Here is a 25310-nt window from a genome sequence, read left to right as displayed (position 1 = left end):
ATGCAGCCCTTTGCTCCATGTGCAAAGCTGGAGCTGAGCCACAGCTGTCCTTCCCTTCTCTTGGCACTTCTCTCTGGCTGGATCACAGTTTTCTGGGAGGGAGTTATGCTGTGACAGAAGCTCTACACCTAAGGAGAACGCAAGAGACAAAACAACCTCAGACTATCTAGCACTAACTTGTGGTGCAGCATTTATCAAGGGAATCACAATCTTCCAGACACAGGTTCTGGTCCTCTCAGCATGTTCAGATCAGCTGGGGAGTTATTCAAGAGACAAATCCCCACACACAGCCCCCTCAAATCACTGTTTAACTAAATTTAAATTTAGTACAGCAAGATTCAAATAGCATCTTTTATGAAGGCAAAGTTCCAGAGTTTGGTGAAAAAAGCTCAAGAGTTCCAACTAAAAGGTTTCCCTTACGTGAATCTGACAGTAGAAAAACAATTTGGTTATTTTACACCATCTCTGAAGTTTGAAGGTTTTTTTGCCTCAAAACATGTCATTTCAATAACCAGAGACAAAACTTGAGCAAATTTACTTGAAAGGCCTATAACACAATTTATTCCCTCAATTGTATAAGAAATTATTTTAAAGGTATACAGCAGCTGAAATAGATTTGCATATACATTTACAATATTCACATTATCCAACAGAGAGTGATGCTAATGGGGAAGGAACAGCTAATGTCAGCAGGGATGTCAACATGATATTATATGTGTAGAAGAGACTAACAGAACTTTTAATTTTTTAGAAGTTTCAGTTGTCCAAGAAGTGGAACTGTATTCACTGTTTCTGCCTCTCTCTGTATCTCTTGGACTTTATGTATGCACAATGACAAGTAACCTGTTCCCTTACTCCTAGTCTCCCAATCCACACCTGTGATGCCAAAATGCTTTAGCTGCAGATTTATTTCTACCCTAAGCAGAGACAGATGTACTAAAAAAACCCAAAACCCAAAACAATAATGAAAAATCCAAAACATTAAAGCAGAAAAGCATAGTCAAGAACAACCTTCAACGCTATAACCATGGACTTCTTTCTCCTGCTTTGCATAAATGAAATTCCAGTATCTATTAGAGAACCTCTTCAGTAAGTTTCCAGTAAAGACCAGCAGTCACACACTGGCCAACACCATTCCCCATTTTGTAACTTAATTAAAAATAATCCAAAGCCAGTTGTCATAGAAATGGTGTTGATTTTTTTTAAGCCAGCCTTTAACAAGCTGTTGATTATGGAAAGCAGGAAATGTGATCTGAGGTAGCTGAAGGCTGGTAGCAAGGCATGGAAGAAAAGAATGCATAGACCTTTTGCTGCTTCAGCCTCTGGAGTCTCTGACCACAGCACTGATTTGATTTCATGGCTGCCCTGTACAGATAGCTGACATTACTAAATGCTACTCCAGTATCAACTTGTTAAATTTGAACCCAGACTCAGCATATCAATATACTAGGCCAGACTAACTGGAGTCAAGAGAAATATTTTGGGAGTTGTTTATTTTTAAATGAGTCACAATACACCATGATAATTAACTGGACTATGTAATTAAATGATTGCCATAGAATCTGTTGTATTGGTCACAAAGACTAATAACAAATACAATGGTATTTATCTATTTTATTCCAGTGAATTACTGAACTGCTGCAAAGTCAGCTATGGTTTTTCCTTGGTTTGGTGGAGGAAGCTTCTACATTTTTTGACAACATGTTTTATAGAATATTTACCTATTTACTGGTTTTACATAAAAACTGAAAATAGCCATTTGAGGACTGAAAATTTTTTGGACCTGATGTTTATGTCAATCCATTGTAAACACTGCTCCTGGGAACTGAAACAAACTACAGCCAATCCAGTGTCCTAGGAGGTTTGCTGGAAATATTAGCTAACAGTCCAATCCTGAACTTGGATTAAAATACAGATTATCTTTCATATCAGCTGCCATTAAGCACAAAGACCAGCAGTGCAAGTTGATGAGAAATGTAATTGAAGTGCATGACTCAGCTTTTTTTTCACAATATACTTTCAAAATAACTGACACATTTTAATCAGCCTGGATCTAATCTGTTTGTGCTTATTGTGGATTCTACCCCTCACTTTACTGCAAGATTTTGGGAAGAAAAATCACCAAACAATATATACACATATATATCTGTATTCCAATGGAATACTGATTATCTGTATTCCATTGTGAATTTTGTATAGAATCTTAAGCATAAATCACAGTTTCCCAAGAAGGAAAGAGCATTTTTTAAGCTCTAAACAAAATGCACTGAAGAAGTCGAAGTGTAGAATCACCAGGCACTGCTCTAAGGGCAACAAAAGACTGAAAATTCCAGGCTAACACCTCCAAGGTGTCTTACTAGTTTAGATAGGGATGGTCATAATTGTCTTTGGCAAAAAGCCCTTTCCTTAAACAAACATATTAGTTCTATGGTAGTAGTGTCAAATCAATGAGAACGAGTTCCTAAAACCATTTTAGTAACCATCAATTGTTGTATTTTTATCAGCATTCATAACTAAAAATACTCATATAATTTAAGTCCTCACAATGCTATTTAAACGAGGCTTAAAATCTACCTTCCATGTGGCCTATGCTCTACTAACTGCCTCAAGAGTTAATAAGAGTAGACACCTCTACCAGCACTTTAGCTGGACATGAATTTCATTACCAAAAAAAAAAATATTGAATATAAGCCTTCTAGACCCAAGTACTGTAATTTGAACAGCAATGTTGTTGGAAGAGGTATTAAGTTACTCAGTACTGCTCAGGCTGAAATAGTAGTTGGAAGAAGGAAAAAAAGAGTGAGAGGAAACTGAAAATTCCTGTGGTTCAGGGTGTATACAGAAACAAAAATTGTATTTACAGTTTCTGTGCTCAAATATGACTTATCTTTAATCCTACATACAACAAGCTGTTCTGTAAAACAAAGCCTATCTGAAATAAAACTAAAAGATCACTCATTTTTACCCATTTTATATGCAAACTTCAGTAACTACTATTAATTTACTGAAAAGTTAGGTGTTTATATCTACAAAATTTAATCTGAAGTTTAAATGACTCCCATGTCTCCATAACTAGTCAAGAAAATTCCTCTGAGCTCATGTAAACAGCAAACTATTGTTTAAAAATCTATTAAACACACTTATTTCACAGCAACACCTATTTACCTATGTCCCATATTCTAAGAAGCTAATCTAAAACCCAATGCTACAGATAATTAAAAAAATTAACTTCCTAATGGTGACAATTTGACACCATTAGGAAACTATGAAATCACTGCACTTGGTTGCAAACTTTTACTACTTTCCAGCTAAATTTCAACTCTAAGATACCATCACATTTTTCTATAAACCACAACACTCACCTTATGGGGCCTCCACAAAGTGCTAGACATTTCCCTTTTAGAGGTTCCATATCTTTTCCTAACACCAGTTGTTTTTCCTTCATTCCCAGCTTTGAACTGTATGTGCAACTGAGACGTCCTTGCACTGTGACACTTGTATTTAAGGCTGGATAAGCAGCAAGAAACTTTTTGGCGTGATCCTTCCAAGGAAACACTTCTTTGCAAAATATGGGGAGTTTTGCTCATCTGTGCATTTGGTCTTCCTAGTTCATTTATATTAATCTGATATTCTGAATCTGGTTTTGAGGGCAGACATGCAGATGTGCTACGTTCCAATTTTAAATGAGGGTATTTTGTACCAGAGTTCAGATTTAACTCTGGACTGCAAGAGCCATTAACCATTTCACTGCTCGATGCAAATGCTCCTTGTGTAAGATGAACTGAAACACATGAGAAGCCATCAGGTACTTCTTCACAAGTTGCCTGCTGAGGACCATTCAAAATTTGACTTTTGTCCTGTAATGATGCATTCAAATAAAGTGGTCGGATGTCTCTGACCTCGCCAGAAGAGCAAACTGTTTTAGACAGTCTAAGTCCATTGACTGCTGTTGAAAGAAATCCCTTGGAAATGGTCTGATCTTCCTTTTGTGCCAGCTCACTAGGAGAAATAATCAGCTTGTGAGATGTTTGATAGGTGCCTCTGTGTGGTAGCTGACCTGAGCTTACTGGAGAAGCTGGAGGAGTACTGGAAGGACTCCTAGGAAAAATAACCAGTGATGAACAACGTCGCAATGGAATTTTAGTTTTCTTCCTCACTGACAGAGCATCTTGGTCAAAAGTAGTATTACTTCTGTACAGTGTTTCCTGAGATGAGCTGCTCCTGGAGGGATTACATTTGTTTCCAGTGCTTCTATATGAAGAGTCACCATGTGCGACACTACTACAGAAAGTACTGTCACTTGTCCATAGAGTGCCACTGCCACTGTCACTGATGATACTGTTAGTATATGAACCTCCATCACTTGTGGTACTTGCACATGATCCGTAGTCACTGCCAGCACTGCTGAACGAGCCACTGTCACTTGCTGCAATGCTGCTGAGGCTGCCTCTGCCCAGAGCAGCACTGCTCAGAAGGCTGTCATTAGATCGATGGTCAGACACGGCTCCTGCACCGCAGCTCCCTTCACTACCAATACCAATGAATGAAGTGTCTTCACCAGCAGCCACAGCATCACCAAACCTAGAACATCCACTCTGCTTCCTAGACTGCAAGGAAATGTGCAGCGAACTGCTCTTTTTTATTTGCAGTGAAGAAATAGTTGTGCTTTTCTCTTGATTAATTACTTGTTGCACTACAGGTGCATAAGCAGCTTGTCTAGGAATTAGTTTCACTTGTGTAAAGCTAGGTGCAGAACTCTGCGATTTTTTGAAGTACACACAATTATTCCTATCCAAAAAATCTTCAGAGGTTTCTGATAACGGGTCTGTGTTGCTTCTTTGGGTAGCAAAATGCAATCTTAACCGTCGTGCCATTTGTTCTCATTTCCACGCATGTTAGCAAATGAAACCCACAAAGATCCTTCAGCAGAAAGGCTACAGGCAGCTGCACAGAACCCAGAGCTGGTACACTGCAACAGTAAAAGCCCATAAAAGTCGCCGTCTTTGTCCTAATTTCTACAAGATACTAGCATTTTAAAAGAAAGTACCTCTTGAAATAAGTCAGCCATTCCTTGAACTGTAGTTTCTGGACCGTCGTTATTGCTTGCAGTCAGAACGCCTTCATTTAAAAAGCACTTATGTTCCAAGGACCTCAGCTGCGACACGCTGACAAACACTGCTGACCTTGTTTCAATCACACCTTCTGGAATTTGCATAAATGAATGCTATAATAGGCTTCCAGAACTTGCAAGCTGCAAACAGCAACGCCTGCTGCGGCTGCACGAGCTGAGTCAATGTGTCCGTACTTTCCTCAGCAGCGTATGACTACTAATATTTTTACCCATAGGTTTAGAATTACAGGAAGTTGGTAGGAATGAAGTCCCATATAATTGAGTATCAAGTCCAGGATTGAATTTCCAAATAGTAACCATGATAGCAAACAGCTGAGGTCTGAATTATGCACAAACTAGTGAAATAAGCCTCCTCTCCCTTAAGAAAATGTTTTTTTGCACTATTTAAATAAAACTTGAAAGCAATCTGGCATTATCTTGCAATCCACATGCTGCTAAGCAGTCACACTTTCTAAAGATTTGGACATAGTAGAACCCTCTGTGCTTATTAATTCCTAATTTTAAATGAGGTGCAACTGAAAAGGAGCCAAAAAAAGTTTTGCTGGTTAATAATTTGGCATTTGTTTTTATTTCTAGCTTGACCTTTTCTAACTACAGCTGCTAAAGGTAGAAAGAAACAAAATTATTCTTACAAATCAAACTACCTCATCTTATTTGCTGGAAGCCCAGAGTAAGGACACATTCATTACAGTTCAATGTGATTTGCAGATTGTGACCAGCTACACAAAATTTAGAACACTGAACTAAGTATGCACAGACAAAAAGCATTACCAAACAGAACTACAGAAGAAAGCTATTCTGTGTCACTATATACAAAACGCCTCACAGTTTCACAACTAATTATTTAATTTTCATTTTTTAAAATAAAATGGTCAGCATGTCAAGAAGTCAACATACTGTCAATTCTTCCAAGAGTAAAGGGATTGAGAATTCCTACAAAATGTTTCACTGGCTCATATAATCTGTAGAGGTCCTTTGCTGGCACCTAGTGGGACTTTTGATAAAAGACAATCTTGAATCTTGCTGTTAAGTGGGATTTCTGTTGTGGGTTTTGTTTTGAAAAACACAAAACCATTTTGCTTTGAATGTACTTTTGAATACATAAGCCATATATGATGCAGTACTGAATGCTACTGCACTAACGTGAAATTACTTAGTGCTGCTGAAAGAGTACAAACAGAAGAGAACACTAGGCCATTTATACTTTTATAGGTCATACTACTAGGAGTTTTTCTGCTTCATATTTATTTAACCTTTACTGTATTTTAAGCTAGAAGGCAGTAAAATTAACATTTATACCTCCTTCCCAAAAAAGAGCCAAGAATCAAATTCACAGTACCTTGTTTGCAAGCAACAAATTTGTTTTCTAATTATACTCCAGGGCTTACTTAACCTCCATTACCTGAATTCCATTATTAGAATGCAGCAATAAATGAATACTAGCTTATTCATAAAAAGCCAACAAATACAACACTTCATTTATTTCATTATAACCAACAGGACTTCTTCTAAAGTTATATGTTGGTGGGGACTGGATGGGGAGAGAAGAGGAAAGGAAAATACCATGAAAGTTCTTTTGGTCAGTTTCAAAAAGTTACATTATACTTCAAGCAATACAGTAAAAAATACCCACAAAACCAAACAAACCAAGCACAAACCAAAAACATCAGCAAGTGACCCTAAGATATGTGAGCAAAGAGTAAAAAATGCATTTCTTAAGGCTTTTTCTCTGCCCAAGAATAAATATATTAGTGGCACAGTTTGTAACATGTTGGTGTGATGTGAAGTGCAACCATTGGAGGTGCTGGGTTTTTTTTAGTAAAAGCATTACTTTCTCCCCCAGTGGATGATCTGAAATGTTTTGTTCAATTTTACTAAAGAAATGCTAAAAAAAAAAATCAATAAACTGACATAATTTGGTAACTCAAGGCTTAAGATTCCAGCAAAATTTCTCAACATGTTTCTCTTCCATAGTTATACCTGTTTAGGTATTGCCAGCTAACTACAGCTTTCTCAGGCAATTAAAATGGCTTTTAAAGTGTTAAATTCAGTGTTGATGAATTAGAGTTGGCATAAAACTAAAAGTTAGTATTTTTTAAATATAACAATAGTTCCATTCAAAACTTAATATCATTGATTTCTTCAGTATCAATAACAGATTTAGGCACTTAGTTTGCAACATACTTAAATTGTGGCAAGGTACTGTAAGACAGATAGCAAGAGGTGTGGTCTCTTCACTGATTCATCTCCGAAGTGTTCTCAATGTTCTTCTTGACATTTTTCTAGTGTGTTTTCAAAGACAACCATAATTAAAGACTCTGCAAACCACTCAAGCCCTTTATTCTACCAAGGGTTTGCAAGTCAGAAGAACAACCAAGATTTAGCATTCCTTTACCAAATCCAAGACAAGTGATTTTTGAAAAATTTTAAAGCTATTACAAGATTTCAAAACTGTGACTACTGGTGATATAACCAATGCAGCAAGACCTGAAAATTACCCTAAAATCTGAAGAAAGGTTTTGAGGCTGGTATTCAAGAACACATTTCTTAAAAACAAGCAGGTATTTCTGGCTTCCATTTATCCCTAAAAGTTAAAGGGAATAAAAGCACTTGAGAGAAGATTTTGTAAAGAGGAAATTAACCACTGGGAGGACACAAATACAAGAATATTTCAGTTTTACCAGATTGCTCACATTTAGACTTTAAACAGTCATCCAACAGGTAGATGAAAGAACACTGAAAAGAACAGAATACTAAAATAACAGAGGATGAAACACCTTTTGATCATAGCTACTTAGCAAGGCACCTGATTTTTGACATGTGAGGATGAATTAATAGAAGTGGGAGAGCTTGTCAACACTAAATAACAATCATAGCTAAGGCAACAATTTATCTTACTTAAAACAGTCCAAGACTTTTGGGATATAAACAGTTGCTGAGAGCAAGCTGAAGAGGGCTGTTCCATTCACCAAGTGAGATGGAAACAATGAAAAATATAGGGATTTTATTATAGAACTAGAGAGTGACTGATGAGGTCATGACACTTTATTCTCTAAATAAAATCATGCATGAGAAACAAAGCACCATTTCCCAGTTGATACCAACAAAATATTTAACTGGTTCCTCTCCATAAGCAAACAGCTCAAAAAACTTACATATTTAGATTAGAGAAAGAATGTGAAGGAGTTCTATAGGAAAACAGAAAGAAAACACTGGCCTTCTCCCCCCAAAAAATAAGAATCCTACTCTCTGATCATGCCTCGTGGCTTCCAGGTGGTGGCAGCAACGCTCCAACGTGACATGCAACGCACAGAGTACTTTGAGGTGGTTAGGGATATGCTCTAGCCCATAATACTACATCCAGATGAAAATCTGAGCATCCTGAAAATCCACATTTAACCTCCCATGTAGGGACAGGTGCTTGTGATTCCCTTTAATACTGCTCTTAAATAAATCAAAGAGACATCATATTTTGAATACTTGGAACAGGTAATATCACCAGTTAAGCAGTAAATGGTCTGGGGACTGCGTAATGCCTATAACCAAGAAAGAAGCCTCCTCCTTCTTAAATCTCATTATTCTAGGCAGTTTGTACTTATATTTACACACATTTTCACTCTTCCCAACCTCAGAAGAGCAGCACCTTCATATGGTTTACTGAACACATGCATTTTAGGAAAAAATGTTTTTCATGGCCAACACACTACTCAAGCACAAAGAGATCCTTTCTTTGGAATGAAACTGTGTTTGGCCTGCAAGAGCACTCAATCCCTTCCATTAGTTCCAAACTCCTGCAGAAGAGAAAGGTATTTATCTTAGTGACAAGGAACATCAGTGAAACAGATGCCAAGTGTCATGACTGTACTGCTACAAGCTTACTCACAATGAAACACACAAACAAATACAGGTAATCAGACATCTGGACACAAAATGAGAGCTTGGGTGAGAGGAGGAATTTTGATTTCACTGAGATAAAAGCACAAGCTAGCCCTATCTCACCAGTGGCCTGCCATTCAGAGTGACACCTATCTACAATATCACAATCCATTGTTCATTTCTTGAGCTTTCCAAAGAAAATCCATGTATGCTTTCTTTGATACTACTCCTCACACACTGAAGAAGCTTCTCACAGCACATCTCAATACTGCTTTGTTTGTAGGGAAAAATAAACATCTAATGCAGAGCTTTCAATATCACCAAAGAATTTGGTCCTGTGATGTGAACAGCACTAGGAAAGAATGATGCTTTCATAAGTTAAAGCACATTAGAAGTTTACATTACTAATATAACCGATTCAAAGCTTCAGGAGTGTGGTAATGTAATAATAAATAATCAGGTTTGCCTTTAGCTTTAGGTTTTATTATAGAAATTAAGGTTGTTTGGAGTGGGTTTTTTACCCACATTCAATCCTGATGGACTTGCTTTCATTCAAGTCTTTAATACACTGCAAAGTTAACACAAAAAGACCTACCAAACGGTTTTCATCAAATACTTCAAAAAGGAGTCTGTGTTTCTGAGGATTAACCTACAAAAAAGAAGTACAGTGATAATTAACATTTGTACTGAATTCCAGCACTTGTCTTCAGCAAAATCTCTGTGTTTATGTAGGAGGAAAGAAATACCAAAGGTCTTTATTAAACAGCAAATTTATACCTTGCTGCCATTCTACTATGCAATGCATTTCTACTAGTACCATAACTGGTACTATCCCAAACTATTTCTAAATCCATGCACATGCTTTCAAACATTCACAGAATAAAGGAGGCAACACCAAGACTGAAAATCTGACATTTCTCCCAGAGTTAAAGTATTTCTGAGGAAAGCAGTTTATGAGGCTTTTGGAACATTAACTGTAGAGTTATTTCTGAATTAGGGAAGAGTTCTGAAGTGAGGAGAGTAGTGAGTAGTTTTTCCCAATGTGTAATATATCCAGCATGTAATAAGGCTATAAAAAAAATCACTTACTCTAAATAAGAGTTCTTCATTCCATTTTGGGTTTAAGGACTATGTGCAGAGGAACACAAAAAAAAAAAGTAGAGAGCATTAGTTATACTGAAAATTCTGTACAAGTGTAGATAATTTTTGATGTATTACACATTTTATTCCATGTAACAATCCCCTTCAGAAAAAAGTACCTTTAACCTTGATATTGCTGGTAAAAATCAAAGGAATCTTGTACTGTGTAATGCAGTGCAAAATGGAGACAATTTATGCAGGTATTGTGAGCTATTGGCTATGCCATGGATGCATAGAAGGTGCATGAGACACTTGAAAATAGTTAATTTAGAGTATGTCTCTTCAGTAATAATCACTGCCTTCCTCTCAGTTCAACACCCACTTTACTTACATGCAAGCTCTTTTACCAAATGCCAAATCTCTAAGCAACATAAACTACACAGACCAGGCACAGATGGGCCAAACACAGCATAACTCACTCAGCTCAGCTCATTTTTGAACTATGATTATTTAAAAAAATACTATGGATAGTTTAGCTACAAAGAGAGTTTAATGTAACAATTATCAAAATTTAAGGAAAAAAATGCATGAGTGATCTCATAACATAAATCAGAGACACTATCTGAGAACAACAATTTGGAAGAGTGCTTTCCTTCTCATATATGCAGTTCTTTATTTTAGTTAAATTGAGTTAGCAGTAGTGACTTTTTCCTGCATGAATTCTAGAAAAACAAGTAGTATCATGATTCAGGTGAGTGGTGCAATTTGATGTTTAAACAGAACAAACTGGGTTTGTGTTTTTCACATAAAAAGATAAAAAGTTGTACAACAAGAAAGATTCTTCTATCATTAAAGATCTCAGAAAAATGAGAACAATCCAGTACTTCCATTAATGACGTAGTTTTCAATCAGTACTCACCTTATATTCCTCAGTTGTTCCTCTACCTTTCAATAAAATTTCTGAAGAGAAAATACCACAAAAATGCCACAAACAGAGAAACTGAGCAGACCACGGAACACTCCTTTCTACACCACCATTCACTCAAAGACATGAATTCTCACATTTCCTATAGTTTTAACTTTTCCTCTGGAGCCTGTTTTAAAAAAAACCTCAACACAATACCAGAAACCCCAAACAAACCCCACCACACTCACACAGATAAGATGACTAACCTTTCTAATAGTTTTTGTCTGAATACTGGCAAGGGCTCCATTCACTGGATCGTACAATGTCACTTTCACATATGGGTCACTGGTAGGGAAGAAAACCAAACAAGTAGTATGCTGCTCTCTGCCCTTTTTGGTCACCATTATCAGCAGTCATGTTTTCAAAGGCTTATATTAATAGCAGTTATGTAATCAGGGGGTTACAATTACTTTACAAATACCACAGACATTTGTAATTACAATCATTTCCTGCACAGTTTTTGAGATAAAACTAATATAAACACTAGTAGTGATAATGATCATATTAGCTATGCAATTCTGTGTATCAGTACAATTTGACTCTCTGTCCTCTTTCACAGTTATTTCAGGAGAACAGATTCAATAAATCCTATCACATTTCAACAAGACAAGCATGAAAAAAAATCAGTTGTGACTGAAAAATCTCAAAGTATTAAGTATCTTAACACTTTAGAACACCTGGAATTTGAGGTACTTCCTCGAACATGCAACAACTTTACTAAATGTTCTATCATTTTGACAAAGTTTGAGTTTAACCTGAATTTTTCTGTAAATGAAAATGCCCCAGTATTGCTGCTTAAAATGTCCTACTGCCTTTCCCTTTCCTGTGGTACTAAACCCCAACATATTCATATATGAATACCTACTTTTCATGAACAGAGCACTCAATAGCTCAGAGTACTAACAAAAGGTGACCAAGACTGCCATACAGTAAAAGAGCATATGGTTTTCACATATTTAAGTTATGATGAGAAAAGCTGATCTATTTTTTGCTTGAAGTTAAAAAAAAAAGTGCATGAACAAAAATTTAAAGGAGACTGTCTAGCTTCAGGGAAAATACAAATTTCACAAGAGAATTTTTTCTATTGCTAAACTGATGTCACACACAGCAATTTTGTGCTAAAATAACAACATTCCTGCACATATGCCAAAGCAGCTGACAGCAGAACTTGTACTAAACCCATCAATACTTTTCTAGACCCTTTGCACAAAGGCCAGAAGCAAAAGTAGCTTTAGCACAAAATGCATTCTGCCACTTGCCAACTCCACAAGATCCCAAAAGCATTTCAATTACCAACTCACAAGTCTGAGCATTCCTTTGCTAAATTTTTAGCCACTGCACATAATTTGAGCTGAAACAGTCTTACAGCCACCAGTGTTTACTACTATGCTCATTTCAAGTCTTTCAAGCACAGATGAGAACTCTGACTACAATTAAACTCTAGTTACTTTAACTCTAGTTATTTTAACTGCAGCCTACCTGAAGTGAAACACAGACATGGATCTATCCTCCATGGCAGAGTTTTTTTATCATGCAGAGAATAAAACATTCCTCTACTTTGTTTTGCCAACACTTAAGATTGTCCAAGTCACTCTTGGACATGAAAGCAGATATCTTCATGTTTATATAGTCTCTAATAGTTTTATAAAGTTGCCAGTTGAAGGAATTCAGATTCTTTTTTTCAAGAGGCCCAGAAGAATTTACTGAGAACTAAAGAGCTGTAGAAGGACAATAAAGAAGCAGCTGTCCCTTAATACATTAACAGCATGTTCTTACCTGGCTCCTAAGATATCCTTCTTGGCCAGGCCAATTCCAGCTATGACCTTCACTCGGACAATTCGTGTGTTCTCCTTAAAAACAAAGGAACATATTCAAGATGCATTCAGATTTCTTTTTCAGGTCCATTTTCAATTAATAAAGCTAAAAGAAATTATGGGCATAATTTTGAATTCACACTGAAAACTACAGATTAAATGATGCAGTTACTTTGTCTGACAGAAACAGCTCTATCAGTAACACTCAGACAAATCTGCATGGACCACAGAAGTTTTCACTTAATGGTATCTTGGCATGCATCAGAGGGAGGGAAATAGTTATTTCCCTGAGAATATTTATTTCCTGGCAAGAATGAAAAGGGTATCAAATTTATCAAAATAGATTAATAAAGCAGTAATAAACTCTAGAAAGAAATGTAAGAACAAAAAATTCTTGCATCTATTTTTAGTAAACAGCACAGAGAGGTCATACTTAAAATATCAGGATTACTGATATGACCTGCCAGCAGGGAATGAGTTTTATAAGAAACAAAAAAATATTTTAATTACACATTGTACAAATTAGCTTCACAGGAGTGACAGAAGTAATTGCACTTCTCCTGTTAATTAATACAGCTGCACAGTTCTACATGGCTCATCTGATAAGGAACTGAATTCAAGAGGGGAAAAAAAATTCCCAACAGCTGTGACCGTATCAGAGGAGGGAGACAAATGATTATTGTTTCTCTGGAAAGCAAAAAGCTTTCCAGATGAAGGGCTGTTTGTAGGAGATGGTAGGCCAGAGACACTTGTGAGGAAAGCTGATCCAGTCTAGGTTAAGGAGTTAAACAGACACAAGAACAGTGGGTGAAGCAGTAGATGCTCTCCCTGGGGCCTTCCTGAATTCCACATACTATTGGAAGTGCTTTCTAAAGGAGACTCCTAGCAAACACTAAGAATGCTTTAATCATTGGTCTCCTGTATAACCACAGGGCTAGACTCCCCAACCAACCCCAACTGGAATGGTTCTTAACGCTAATGGAGAGAACTGCATCCTAATACTGAGGCAGGAACTGCTGGCCAAAAATGTAAAACTGAGACCACTAAATAAGTGAGCAAGTAAGCAAGTTTCTCCCACCCTCTACAGTCAGAGGTGATTGCCTGGGAGCTGAGATGAACATCTACAATGTCCACCCACTGACAAAACAATCAATTGTCCAAGTCAATTCCAGCCAAGCCACAAGTCTATCTCCGGCCTTCACCTCAAAGGAAATTGTCTCCTACTGGAAACTCTAAGAGCTCAGAAAAGGAAGACCAACAGACTATCCCTCCCAGCACTGACCACTTGAAAGTGGCTTGAGCTTTCAAAATCCTTCATCACAACCAGGCTTTTAAGGTACATAACATTATCATGTGTTTTATGACAACAACAGAACTGACCAGATTTAAGAAAACATAAGTAAAAAACTATGCTGGCCTCAAATTAAGAAGAGCTATTTGTTAACATTTTTATATATGACAAATATCCCAACATCTCCACCCATCTTACATTCTAACACAACGTCCAATTTATCTTCTACCAACTACTTGGCTTCAGTGACATTCAACATCAGTGAGTTTCTGTGATGATTCAAGAGTCCCTTGTGTGCATTTCCCCTCTCCCTGAGCACCTCTGCACTGCACCAGAGCACCCTGACCCCCTTTCCAGCAGGAGGATGGTCCTCAGTCACAGCCCATGGGACCCAGCTGACAGAAATCAGCTTGACAAACAACCCCACCTTTTCCTTCTCAGAAAAAGACCAAGAGCCAATGCTGATGTGGGACACACAGCCCTATAAGACAAATAAGTTTTCTTGTCTCTGAATTCAGTTGCTTAGACCACGAGATTTGCTCCATTATTCAAGCATGAGAAAAGCAAAGACAATTAGATGCTTTTGGGCACAGGCATCCCAGAGTCAGGCTTAGTGCATCAATGTAGTCCATACAGGGGTGATCCCAGAATAGGATCCACGCTCCTGAGATTTTAAAGTTGGCTTAATCACATGGTTTGTTTACTTGTATCATAATAGAGATATGAAAGCTATTTTCCAGAAACACAAATTGCTCTGCACATTGCCTCAGGACACTAGAAGCCACAAACCCAATGCTGGCATGCTGAAGGTTGATTAAAACATGCCTTGCTGAAAGAAAGGTTATTATTTATTTGGGGTCAGTGCCAAACTAGGACAGCTACAGCATTTTAGTTAGCTGAGCAGAGCAACTAACCAAACCACCATGAAGGTATGAAAAGGTATGTCCCACAGAAATACCTTCCTAGATTAACAGAAACAGTTAAAAAAATCCTGAATTGCTCACAACAATCTTCCCAACAAATCTCCATTTTCACTTTCACTTTTTCAACCACTCTCTCTGCCAAAAGCCACCACACCCCTTTTTGGTTTTTTTAAACTGATAGGTGACACTTAAGGGTCCACTTCTTCCTTTCCAACCTGCAAGGGCAAGACAGAATTGCAACATACGAGGTTCCCCATCCTCTGGTCAGGCCAGTGTGCAATGAGCATCAGGGGAAATTCAGCCAGCTTGATCCAAACACAGCAGAAGGGCCTGACACGGGAAGGAGCCATTATGCTGTGACCCCACACATCCTGAAGAGGCAAAGCCTGCTGACAGGATACAGCGCTGTGACCCTACGGCCTTTCCTCCTCACTCACTGATGGCAGAATTACTGAGCAACTGCTGCTGCAGCTCAAAAAAGCTGCCACAAACACACTGATCCCACGAAGCAGTGAACAGCCAAAGAGCTCCAGCACCTTTTGAAGCTCATTTCATGCAGACAGAAATTAGGCCATGCAAGCTCTGCATGGAGACAAAGCATTGGATACTTGATTCTGGCACCCACCAGGAACAGAATCAAAATCAAAATTTCATGGTTTGAAAGGCAATTTTTGAACCTCATCCTCTTCATTCACCTTTGCTCAGGAGATCCTTAATGGCCTCCTTCATAGCCTCATTAAAAAAACCTGTGTATCAGTAACTCCTGTAAATTCACAGGCAGCTGCAACATGAGTGTTTTTGTAATCCAAAAAATACACAGGCTGCAGCCTGTACCTTTACTCTTCCAAATAACTAAAGACACTCTCAAGCTTGCCTTGCTACTCTTTTACACCACTGCCATGCTTCCAGTGGTTCTGGTGGCAGAGGAGGGGACAGGCACCTAGCCAGTAAACAGGAACACACCAGCAATGCCTAGCAGCACTGCAGTTTATCTAAGAGTGCTCTCTCCGCCCAATTTATCTCCTCAAGAGTCTCTTCCGGGATATGTCTACCCAGGCTTCTGCAGTCCTGACATTAACCTGAACAGGTCAATCTGAATTTATTCAGTCTGTACAGCTAAAGAAACTGAGCATCCCCTGCTGCTTTGCACACACAGGGTGTTGTCCAGGTTTAGTGCCCTCGTACGCAGCTGCTCTGTAACACAGACATGCACACAACAGCCCTCAAAGGCAGCAGCTCTGGGCACAGCCTTGCACAGGGATTGTTTGTACAGATGGAACAAGGACGTTCAGCTTCGTTTGACAACTTCTGACTGCCAGCCATTCCCGAGGCTGGAGGCAAAACAAACAAACAAAAAAAAGAATACAATAATGTCAAAACTGAACTGTTAAGCTGTTCTCTCTGAGAATGTAAGTAACCCAATATGAATCAGGTAAAAACAGCAAATGGAAATAGAAGAAATATTGTTAAAACTACTGAATCTGCCAGGAAGTGGCTGCACACAGTCTGTATCAGTTAGGCCACTCCCAACAAATTCAGGCTTAAATTGTTTTTAGGGGTTATATAGTATTTTAAAGCTATGGGGTAGGGGAATAAGGTTAAGACATACAGAGTCTAAACTATTCCAAACGTCTTGGTCTGATTAAGTGAGACAAAACATCCTTTTCCAAGCTGAGTCAGCAAGATAGTTATCTTATTATCAACTTCCAGGTTTTATCATTACTTTATTGTTAACCATATTAGTATATTCTAAAGTACATGTTCAAGATGCTAGTCAAAATAGCTGGGACTACTAAACCACACCATTTTCACCATCTCTAACAATTAATCTATTTACTAACAGATACTGTGTAACAAGGGATGAAATAGAAGGTTTCTGAGCCAGTATGTTGACAATCAGTAACTTAAAGCTTTAAAGGCAATGCTTTCCAGCTTGTGATTCTTTGAACAAATAAAACAGAAATTCTTTGTATGTATGCCTTCAAATAGCAGTAAAATGTGTTCTCAGAGTAGCAAAGCAAGTGTCAAACTAATAAAGTGGCACTTGCAGAAGAAGACAGTTTCATTCCACAAAAGTCACTATGAAACTACCTATGTTCAATGAATATACATTAAGATGAGACATTCTTGAACTGTTCATTTTGGACATGAACACAGGACTTGAAAAGACATTTCAACCTTATAATGAGTTCAAAACTTGTTCACAACCTTGAAACTGGAAGGGTCTTGCCTGGCTTACAGTCATTTCCAGTCAATAATTACAAAGGACAGGTATTAACAAACTGTTCATTCTCACCCCCATCCTTTCCAAATTCACATGGTAGGAAAATAACACCAAAGACAACTGAGAGAATGAGTCCTGCCTTAGTGACAGAAGTCCAAGAAAGAGCAGAAGACAGAAGAAAAACTCAAGCAGGATGAAAGGGTGAGAAAAAAGGCACAGATCAAGAAATGGTGACATACTGATGACTACAGCCAAAGCCAGGATGGTTAATTTAATGTGAAACATAAAGTGGTAGTATCTACTGGACTACTAGATAGCTTTTTTTTGAGGAAGCCAACATAAAATTGACTGAGTGGTCTAACAGAGAACACTTGGTAGTAAACAATTCCTCTAGGCAATAACATCCTGTTATTCTTTTGTTCCTGTTAGATAGGTCAAGAATCAACTACCACTGAAGCCAAGATAAGAGCACCAAAGCTTATTACAACAACAAAACAGTACAGCAGCATCAGCTTTAAAGATTCTGGCAATATCAAGAACTATATATTAAAGCTTTCTTAAGATTCATATCATGTCTGCATATAGTACTCATTTGAAAGAAAGCATTTGCCACAGAATGGGGAGCCTTAGGTGGAGAAAATACTTCCTGCAATAATCAGACCTCTCAAGTGAGGCAGCCATACGTGTTAGGTGACATCCAAATGATAGCAAGTCCTTTTTAGCATCATCACTTCATTTCACCAGGAGATGGAAAACGGGAAGGACACTTTCCCATCTGACTCCTGCTTCACAACCCAGAGAACACTGTCCCCTCTACAGTGCCCAACAGAGCTGAACTATTTTTCTTTGAAGAAATTTCAAAACAAAGTTTTAGATTCACAAAGATTCCTATTACAAAACTACATTAATTGATCTTTTAAACATAATGAGTCATTAACTTCCTCCTGCCTGTTACAGATCAGTCTTAGTAATTTACTAGAAGAATTTAATTGTACCATGTGAGCATTTTCTGCTCATAAATGCAAAAGTCTCATCCATTAAGAAATGCTGGCTGTCACTACAGATTGTATTTAACAACTGCATTTGACTACAAATGAAGGAAGAGATTCAAGACAACTGAAGTCCATTAATGGAGTTACCAATTTGTCAACAGAATTTTAAAAAATCCAAAACCCCCCAACCAATTACCAAACACTTTTTCACCATGTGCAACCCAGTGTCCATAACAGTCCCACTCAGTGTTTATTAGTTTCGTGTAAAGGAAAGACTTTACAAAAACAACAGGAAACAAACAGAGGGATATAAAATAGCTTCTGGAAACCACCAGATCTAGAGAAATTACACTGCTGTTCAAAAAAATGCAAGCAAACTCCAAACCAAATCAGGAAACCTCTCAAGACTACAATGCCTTGCCTTGGTAAAGTCCTTCACAGCCTAGAAAAAACTGAGAGCCTTTCTAAAGCCCAGAGACACGAATGTCTGCTTTTTCTGTCCGAGTGCCTGCATAAGAACAGTCAGATATTGCATACACCTTGTACAGAGGCACTGTACAAGGCTTTGAACAGGTACAGAAGCACTGGGCTGCTCCAGCTCAGGCACCAAGGAGCCAAACAACATTACTGGCTTTGTCAGAGGCAATCCAAAAGCAGATGAGTCCATGCCAGTCTCTGAAGTCATGTCTGAAATGTTTCTACTCATCAGCATCACCTTCAAAAGACAGCAATATGAGAAGAGTTGTGGGGTAAGGTGTGCAGAAGCTGAGAAGACAAACCATGCATCCTAGACATTCAGTTCACCAACTACAAGCTAAATAACCATAAACAACCTACTCCAGTAGTAGATCCTAAAGGAACATAATAATATATCTAAAGCTTTCCAGAATGAAATGCCATATGCCTATGAGAAATCTTAGGCAACCTGCAGTAAACAAGAATGCTTGTTCTACACAGGACAGGTCTCAAGTGACTGAGCAAGCTGAAATGGCAAATGCCTGCAAGTAGGAAGTGTATTTTTGCCTGTGAGAAGTTCCCATTTCTAGTTTCATCCCTGAAAGCAACCCCACATAATAGATATAAAAGATGTAAAAACCTATCTAACTTAGAATGTTATCTGGGCAACATAAAAAGAGCTAAACAAAAAAAGAAGTCTTTGATTCAGGCTGGGAGTGTAGGAACTTTGACATACAGACATCTGTACATTAAACTACAAAAGACATGTTGTATATAGACAATCAGTGTTGTTTTACTGAATGCCAATTCCAAAGGCCCTGCAGTGCAAGCAGGTATTATAATAGAAAACAGAAATAGATACCAGACAACTCTCTAAAAATTACATTTTTAACACAGCAAACCACTGAAAAAAAATTAATTCCTTCTGTAACCAAAGAAATAACAGTGCATTAGCTAAACTAAGATATCAACAATTCTTCCTTCAGTCTTTGAAAGAGCATTCCATAATTACTGATAGACACCTCTGTATTTAGTACTGCAGTCAACTGTCACCAAAAAAAAAGCAAATGGAAGTGAATACCTCGTTAGAAAATGCTTGATCAAAGTGATTAACCTACAGAAATCCAAGCCTTAACACGTTGAAAGTTTTGTATGAGAAAGCCCCTCTTCCAAAGCCCTGCTGTGACAAAGAAAAGCAGGAGCAGCTGTGTCAGTGTGCTCCTGTGCGTGTCACCCAGCACCTGCCCTGCATTCAGAGGAAGATGTACCGAGCCCGGCGGGGCAGGCAGGGCTCGCACAGCACGGGCCACGCCTCAGGCTGCTCCACCGACGGCTCCAAGGAGCCCGCAGCAGAGAGCGCTGGGAGAGGAGTCGGACCTGCTGGGAAGAAGGAAATACATTTTATCGCATTCCTTTCCCCTTTAAAAAAGTTACTAGGGTGATAAAAAGAAACATGTTGTTCTTATTTCCATCCCATTTGAGATCTACTTTTCTACTGCTAAGACCTTGCTCTGAATACAGAACTATTGTTTTTTCCACTTTGACCTTACTAGTGCTCATTATTTCAATACTCAACTAAGCCAAAAGTCCCGTGGGTGACAGGATACTTTTACAGAAGAAAAACTGAACCAGAGAAATTAAAGAAAACTGCAACTGCTAGATTCAGGCACTGCAACTCACATACCTACATACAGCATATGCACAAACCCACTGTATACACAATAACCTCAATTACACCTTCTTTTTTATACCAGCTTCTTTTTGTGTCAGCAACACCATATTAGCAATCCTTTATTGAGTCCAAGTAATTAAGATACCATTAACAAAGAAATCTGTCATAAATGCCTTACCTGAGTTGTGATGGAACCCACACTAATACGGCATTCAACTGCCTCAACAATTACACCAACTTCTCCTCGCCTGCCTTCCTGAATGACAATTTATTTATAATTATTATATTTACCATAGGATCATACCCAAAAGCTGCAACAAGAGGCTTTGCAGATAACATTGCCTTCTTTTACTAGACAATTCTGATTTACACCCAAAGCCAATCCATCTTGCAGAACAGGCCCCAGAGCAGCCCTGGGAAAGCAGCAGTGTGCAGACAAACTATGACAAGACTGCAAAACAATGTGGGGGGACAACAGAAAAGTCCTTGATGATACTTTCAATATGACTTGGGTTTCTGACTGTGTTTTTCTTGTGCTTCTGTGTACACAATCTTCCAGACTTAAACTCTGTGAGGACAGAAAAAAGACCATCCATGGAGGGAGAACTCTGTTTTCCATTCTTGTATCCTAGGCAAGAGCAGCCAGCAGAGCAGTTTTCTGGTAACCCTAAGATCATTTGTTTTGACATTTGTGCATGCAGAATCTCACACAAAAACTATAGAGATAACTTTACACACAAATCAGTATGTACTCACTGAATATTAAAGTCTCTGACCATAAACAAACTGCACTTTTCACATATGTCACTTGAAAAAGTTTGGCTAAGCTTTTGAATTACAGAAGAAATTAGAACTAATGGATTTTTTACATGCTTTTCCATCCTTCCCCCAGTTCCAAAGGAATATATTTATGCTCAAAAAGATTGAGGGAAGATCAGAATTGTTACATTTTAAGCAGATTTTTCAAAACATTTTCACCATAGCAATGGAGGCTACAAAGCAGCTAAACTGAACAAAGCTTAACAATGTAAAAGTAGAGAGCCTAAGGCATGGAATCTTTTAGTACAACTACACAGCCTCAGAAAATTACTAGCAAATGAAAACAGGATCTTGCAAAAGGAAGTGTTATGCAACCCTTGCAGTATGGAGTGCTAATTTTGTATTAGAAATCCTATGTAATTCAAATACTAAGATGAAGAAAAAAGTCATTCAAGAGCTTTTTAGTTACTTCTCCAGAAATAAAGGACAACTTGAGAAAGAGAGTTATGCTTACAAGAAAAGGAATAGTATTTTAGAGCTTTAACAAACCAAATCCCTATTATGGATGCAACAAGTAGGCATTGACACAGAGACCATCACTGCCTGAAAACAAAAAAGAACTGATCAAAGATGATCTCGGTAAAATATCCTGTTGGCTCAAAGACAACATTACTGACATTTCACACAGGTCACCAAACAGCTTTCAGAGATACTGCTTTTAGTCTTCCTGCATCTGCAATTAAAAAAAAACCCTGACTTTCCTTCTTCTTGATAAAGTTAACTATTCCATAATATTCCGGCCCACGCACAAGCCTCGGTTACAATGCAACAGCCACCCCCACCTGTCTGCCACTTACACCCAGTAACAGGTACACCAGCCCCAGCCACCTTCCAAAAGATCCACGTGCTCAGGAACTACGACCTGAGGACAGAGGCCACTGCAGGAGTCACTTTCAGTCACCCACAGGTTTATTGCAAAAAAACACCGACACGCAGACAGGTTTTCACACTCCCGCTAATGGCAATGCTGGGATGAGCCCCATCGCTCAGGCACCGCTCTACCTTTTGTACCGCTCTAATCACGCACGGCTCCTGTCACACCGCCTGGGACAAAGCCCGGAACAAAGGCGCGATTCTTCGGTACCGGGAAGAGAGCGGGGGGAGAAGAAATCCCGCTTCACTCCGTCACGAGGAAGTTGCGAGCGCACGCGGATACCTCCGTCCATAGAGGAGGCTCCACAGCTTCCACTGGGAGAAGACAAGAATGCCGGTGCTAGACGGCACGGCAACCGCCACCTCACGGCGGGCCGGGGCGCAGGGCAGCCGGCACCGGGGCGCCGATCCCGCCGGAACCCCCCCTCCATCACCTCACCCCGCTCCCCCGCCCCGCGCCACACCGCAGCAGGTCCGCAGGGAATACCCGCCCCGCAGGGGGTTCAGCCCCGCGGAGAAGCCGCCGCCCGGCTCCGCGGAGAAGGCAGCGGGGGGCGGCCCGGGGCCTCGCTCACCTCCTCGCCCGGCAGCCCGAGCACCTCCGCAGGAGACGCCGCCATGGCCGCACGGCGTGCGCCCCCCGCCGCCGTGTTTACCTACGCCCCGCCCCGGGCCCCGCCCTGTGCCCGCCTCGGGCCCCGCCCTGCGCCTCTCCCCATCGTCTGATTGGCGCGCGGAGCTTTGGTCCCGCCCACCCGTGTGCCGGCAGCGCCTTCCGATTGGCTCCCTCTCTGCGCCCCGCCTGGAGACACGCGCCGCGCGGGCAGCCTGAGGGGGCGCGCGGCCGCCGCCCTCAGCCCCACCGCCCCTCAGGGCGCCGCGGGAGCCGCGCCGTGCTCCGCCCTGCCTTCCTCGGCAGTCCTGCCCAGGGCCGCGGCGGGATAACGCCACCTTTCTAAAATTTTCCCTGGTGGTTTACGCTGTCGAGGTCTTTCTTTACAGAATCACAGAATCGATTATGTTGAGAAAGACCCCTAAGATCAACGGGTACGACCTATGACCGAACACCATCATGTCAGCTAGACCATGGCCCCAAGTGATCAGTCTTTCCTTAAACACCTCCCGGGACGGTGACTCTACCAGCCTCCCTGGGCAGTATCTAATCACCCTTTTTATGATTCTTCCGAATGTCTAACTTAAACCTCTCCTGCTGCAGTTTGAGATTATTTTTGCACCTCTGAGGGCCAGGCCCGAGCTATGGAGCTCTTGCCTAACCCCTCGTACTCAGGGAACCTGAAATAGCAAAAATTTAGGGAAAACTGAGAGGAAAAAAGGACTTTCCCTGCCAGGATGAGGCAGTGCTGCCTTCCAGGGTGCTCTGAGGAGGAAGGAAGTCCCAGCTGTGTGAGGAGATGACCTGACATAACATCCAAGCAAGGAGATTGCCAGAGGACAGAAAAAAATAAACTGTAAAAGCTACGTCTGAAATCAAAACGATGAGATTGTCAAGACTTTTCTCAAGAAAAAATATCTGCTTGCCCCCCATGGAAGCCTGTGACTCAATCCCTCAGGAATCCCTCCCTGACCATCCATCTTTCCAGCAGGCAGAGGACAACAGCAAGAGCTGTTCCTAAAAAGCTGTAAATAAAATGGTTTAGTCTGAGCTTTGTAACCATAAGCCTTACTGCAAGCTTAGGCCAAACTCCTCCAGGCACTGCACAGTCTGGGAGTGCAGAGAACATACCTCCCTCTTAGGATGAACATGCTGAAAATCACTGGTTGCTAACAACAAACAAATGTAGTAGCACCTGTACTGGCAAGGAACCAGGGGCTTTCGTCACCTTTCAACTGATCAAACCTGGCCCCTCGCGCCCTGAGTGACCTATTTCTGCCATCATGATCTGATGAGAAACTCTTGCCTTTCCAAAACAAACACAGACCCAGGCTCAGCTCTTTGGACTGTGCCCCAGGCAGGCCACAGAACACGCAGGTAACACCTCCTCAGAAAGACTCAGGCAAGCCTGTGCCCATTAGCACACACACACACACTAATGTCCTGCTTCCAGAGGCTAACCAGCTGCTCCAAGGAAACAGTCTCAATATCAACATCAGTTTGTGCATGTCCCAAAATCTGTGTAGGGTATTAGCTATGAAAATTGAGGTGAGTGTCTTACAAACAAAGTGGCATTTGGGCAAGTGGCTTCATGTGAATTGGTAGATTTACTCAGGGAAACAATGTTGTGAGACAACATCAAGACAATTTGGAAAATAAGACCTGGAAAAGTTTTTGGGTATTTCAAAATAAACAGCCCTCTTCTGTTTCTGAATAGACCCTCTGAATACCCAAAGTTTCCAATTCCTTTGGCTCAGCTTTGCCTACATCAGCCTTCCAGCACAAGTTTAGAGGTGTGTCCAAATTGAAGTTTCTGGGTAACAGCCAAGGAAGGAAAATCTGCCCAAGTTACAACAGGCATGACTTCCAGGTCCAGTTTTTTTCTGGGACTGAGTATAACATTGTTTAGTAAATTGTTGTTACAACTTGCTAGAAAAAGCACGTGGGTTTGTGGCTGTCAAACACGAACACTGGGTTTTGCAGTGCTGTCTCATACTCTGCTAGAGTGTACAAACCAAGTCAAAGAAAAAGCATCAGAGCCCCAGAAGCTCACAGCTGAGGTTTTTTGTTAATTTTTTTTCATAATTGTAGTCTATTAAAAGATACTCTTTTATTTCTCCCTATAAATATCTTAGTACACATTATTACTGTCACTAGCCAGAGCTCTGCCTGCCTTTCTGCAGTCTCAGTCTCATCTTTTTTGTACAGTAAAGGTTATAAGAAGAAGCATCCCAAAGTCCTGTTTAATAAAGGTTTTATTGTAAATGTTCTATTAGTGCACTACTTATTGGGTTTTTTTTGTAGGACATCCAAACTCAAACATTAAATTTTAAGTAATGTGTCATTTCAATAACTTTGAAATTTAAAATAATGCCCTTTTGAAACTTATAACAGGACATTAACATACACATTTTGTTTTATTACATTTTTTAAGTAGCAGAGTAACACAGCACTGACTCATTTTTTGTGTGGGAAGACCACTGACTGAGAACAGGCGTTAGTTAGTCAATGCCCAAATCCATAAGCAGATGACCTGCTATGAACAGGTCCGAAACACAGAAGTTTTGTTTCTGGGTTTG

The 25310-nt window shown here is 39.8% G+C and overlaps 1 protein-coding gene across 2 annotated transcripts in view; it reads right to left on the bottom strand.

The window, feature by feature from the left end:
- The window catches only part of NEDD4 (NEDD4 E3 ubiquitin protein ligase), a 51352-nt gene extending 28548 nt beyond the window's left edge, over positions 1-22804 (bottom strand). Inside the window, exons 1-5 of one of the 2 annotated variants that reach the window (XM_059858302.1) lie at positions 22694-22804; positions 12831-12904; positions 11261-11339; positions 10097-10135; positions 9603-9656 (exon numbers count right to left, since the gene is read on the bottom strand). In XM_059858302.1, the coding sequence (XP_059714285.1) occupies positions 9603-9656; positions 10097-10135; positions 11261-11339; positions 12831-12904; positions 22694-22738 (291 nt within the window). In that variant the 5' untranslated portion in view covers positions 22739-22804. Of the gene's footprint in view, positions 1-3362; positions 5290-9602; positions 9657-10096; positions 10136-11260; positions 11340-12830; positions 12905-22693 lie in introns of those variants that run through there. The other variant, XM_059858301.1, reaches the window with a different exon arrangement.
- Positions 22805-25310: the final 2506 nt, after the last annotated feature.

This window comes from Haemorhous mexicanus, chromosome 13 (genome assembly GCF_027477595.1).
Source record: "Haemorhous mexicanus isolate bHaeMex1 chromosome 13, bHaeMex1.pri, whole genome shotgun sequence".
NCBI lineage: Eukaryota > Metazoa > Chordata > Aves > Passeriformes > Fringillidae > Haemorhous > Haemorhous mexicanus.
This window is presented reverse-complemented; position numbering and strand designations above follow the sequence as displayed.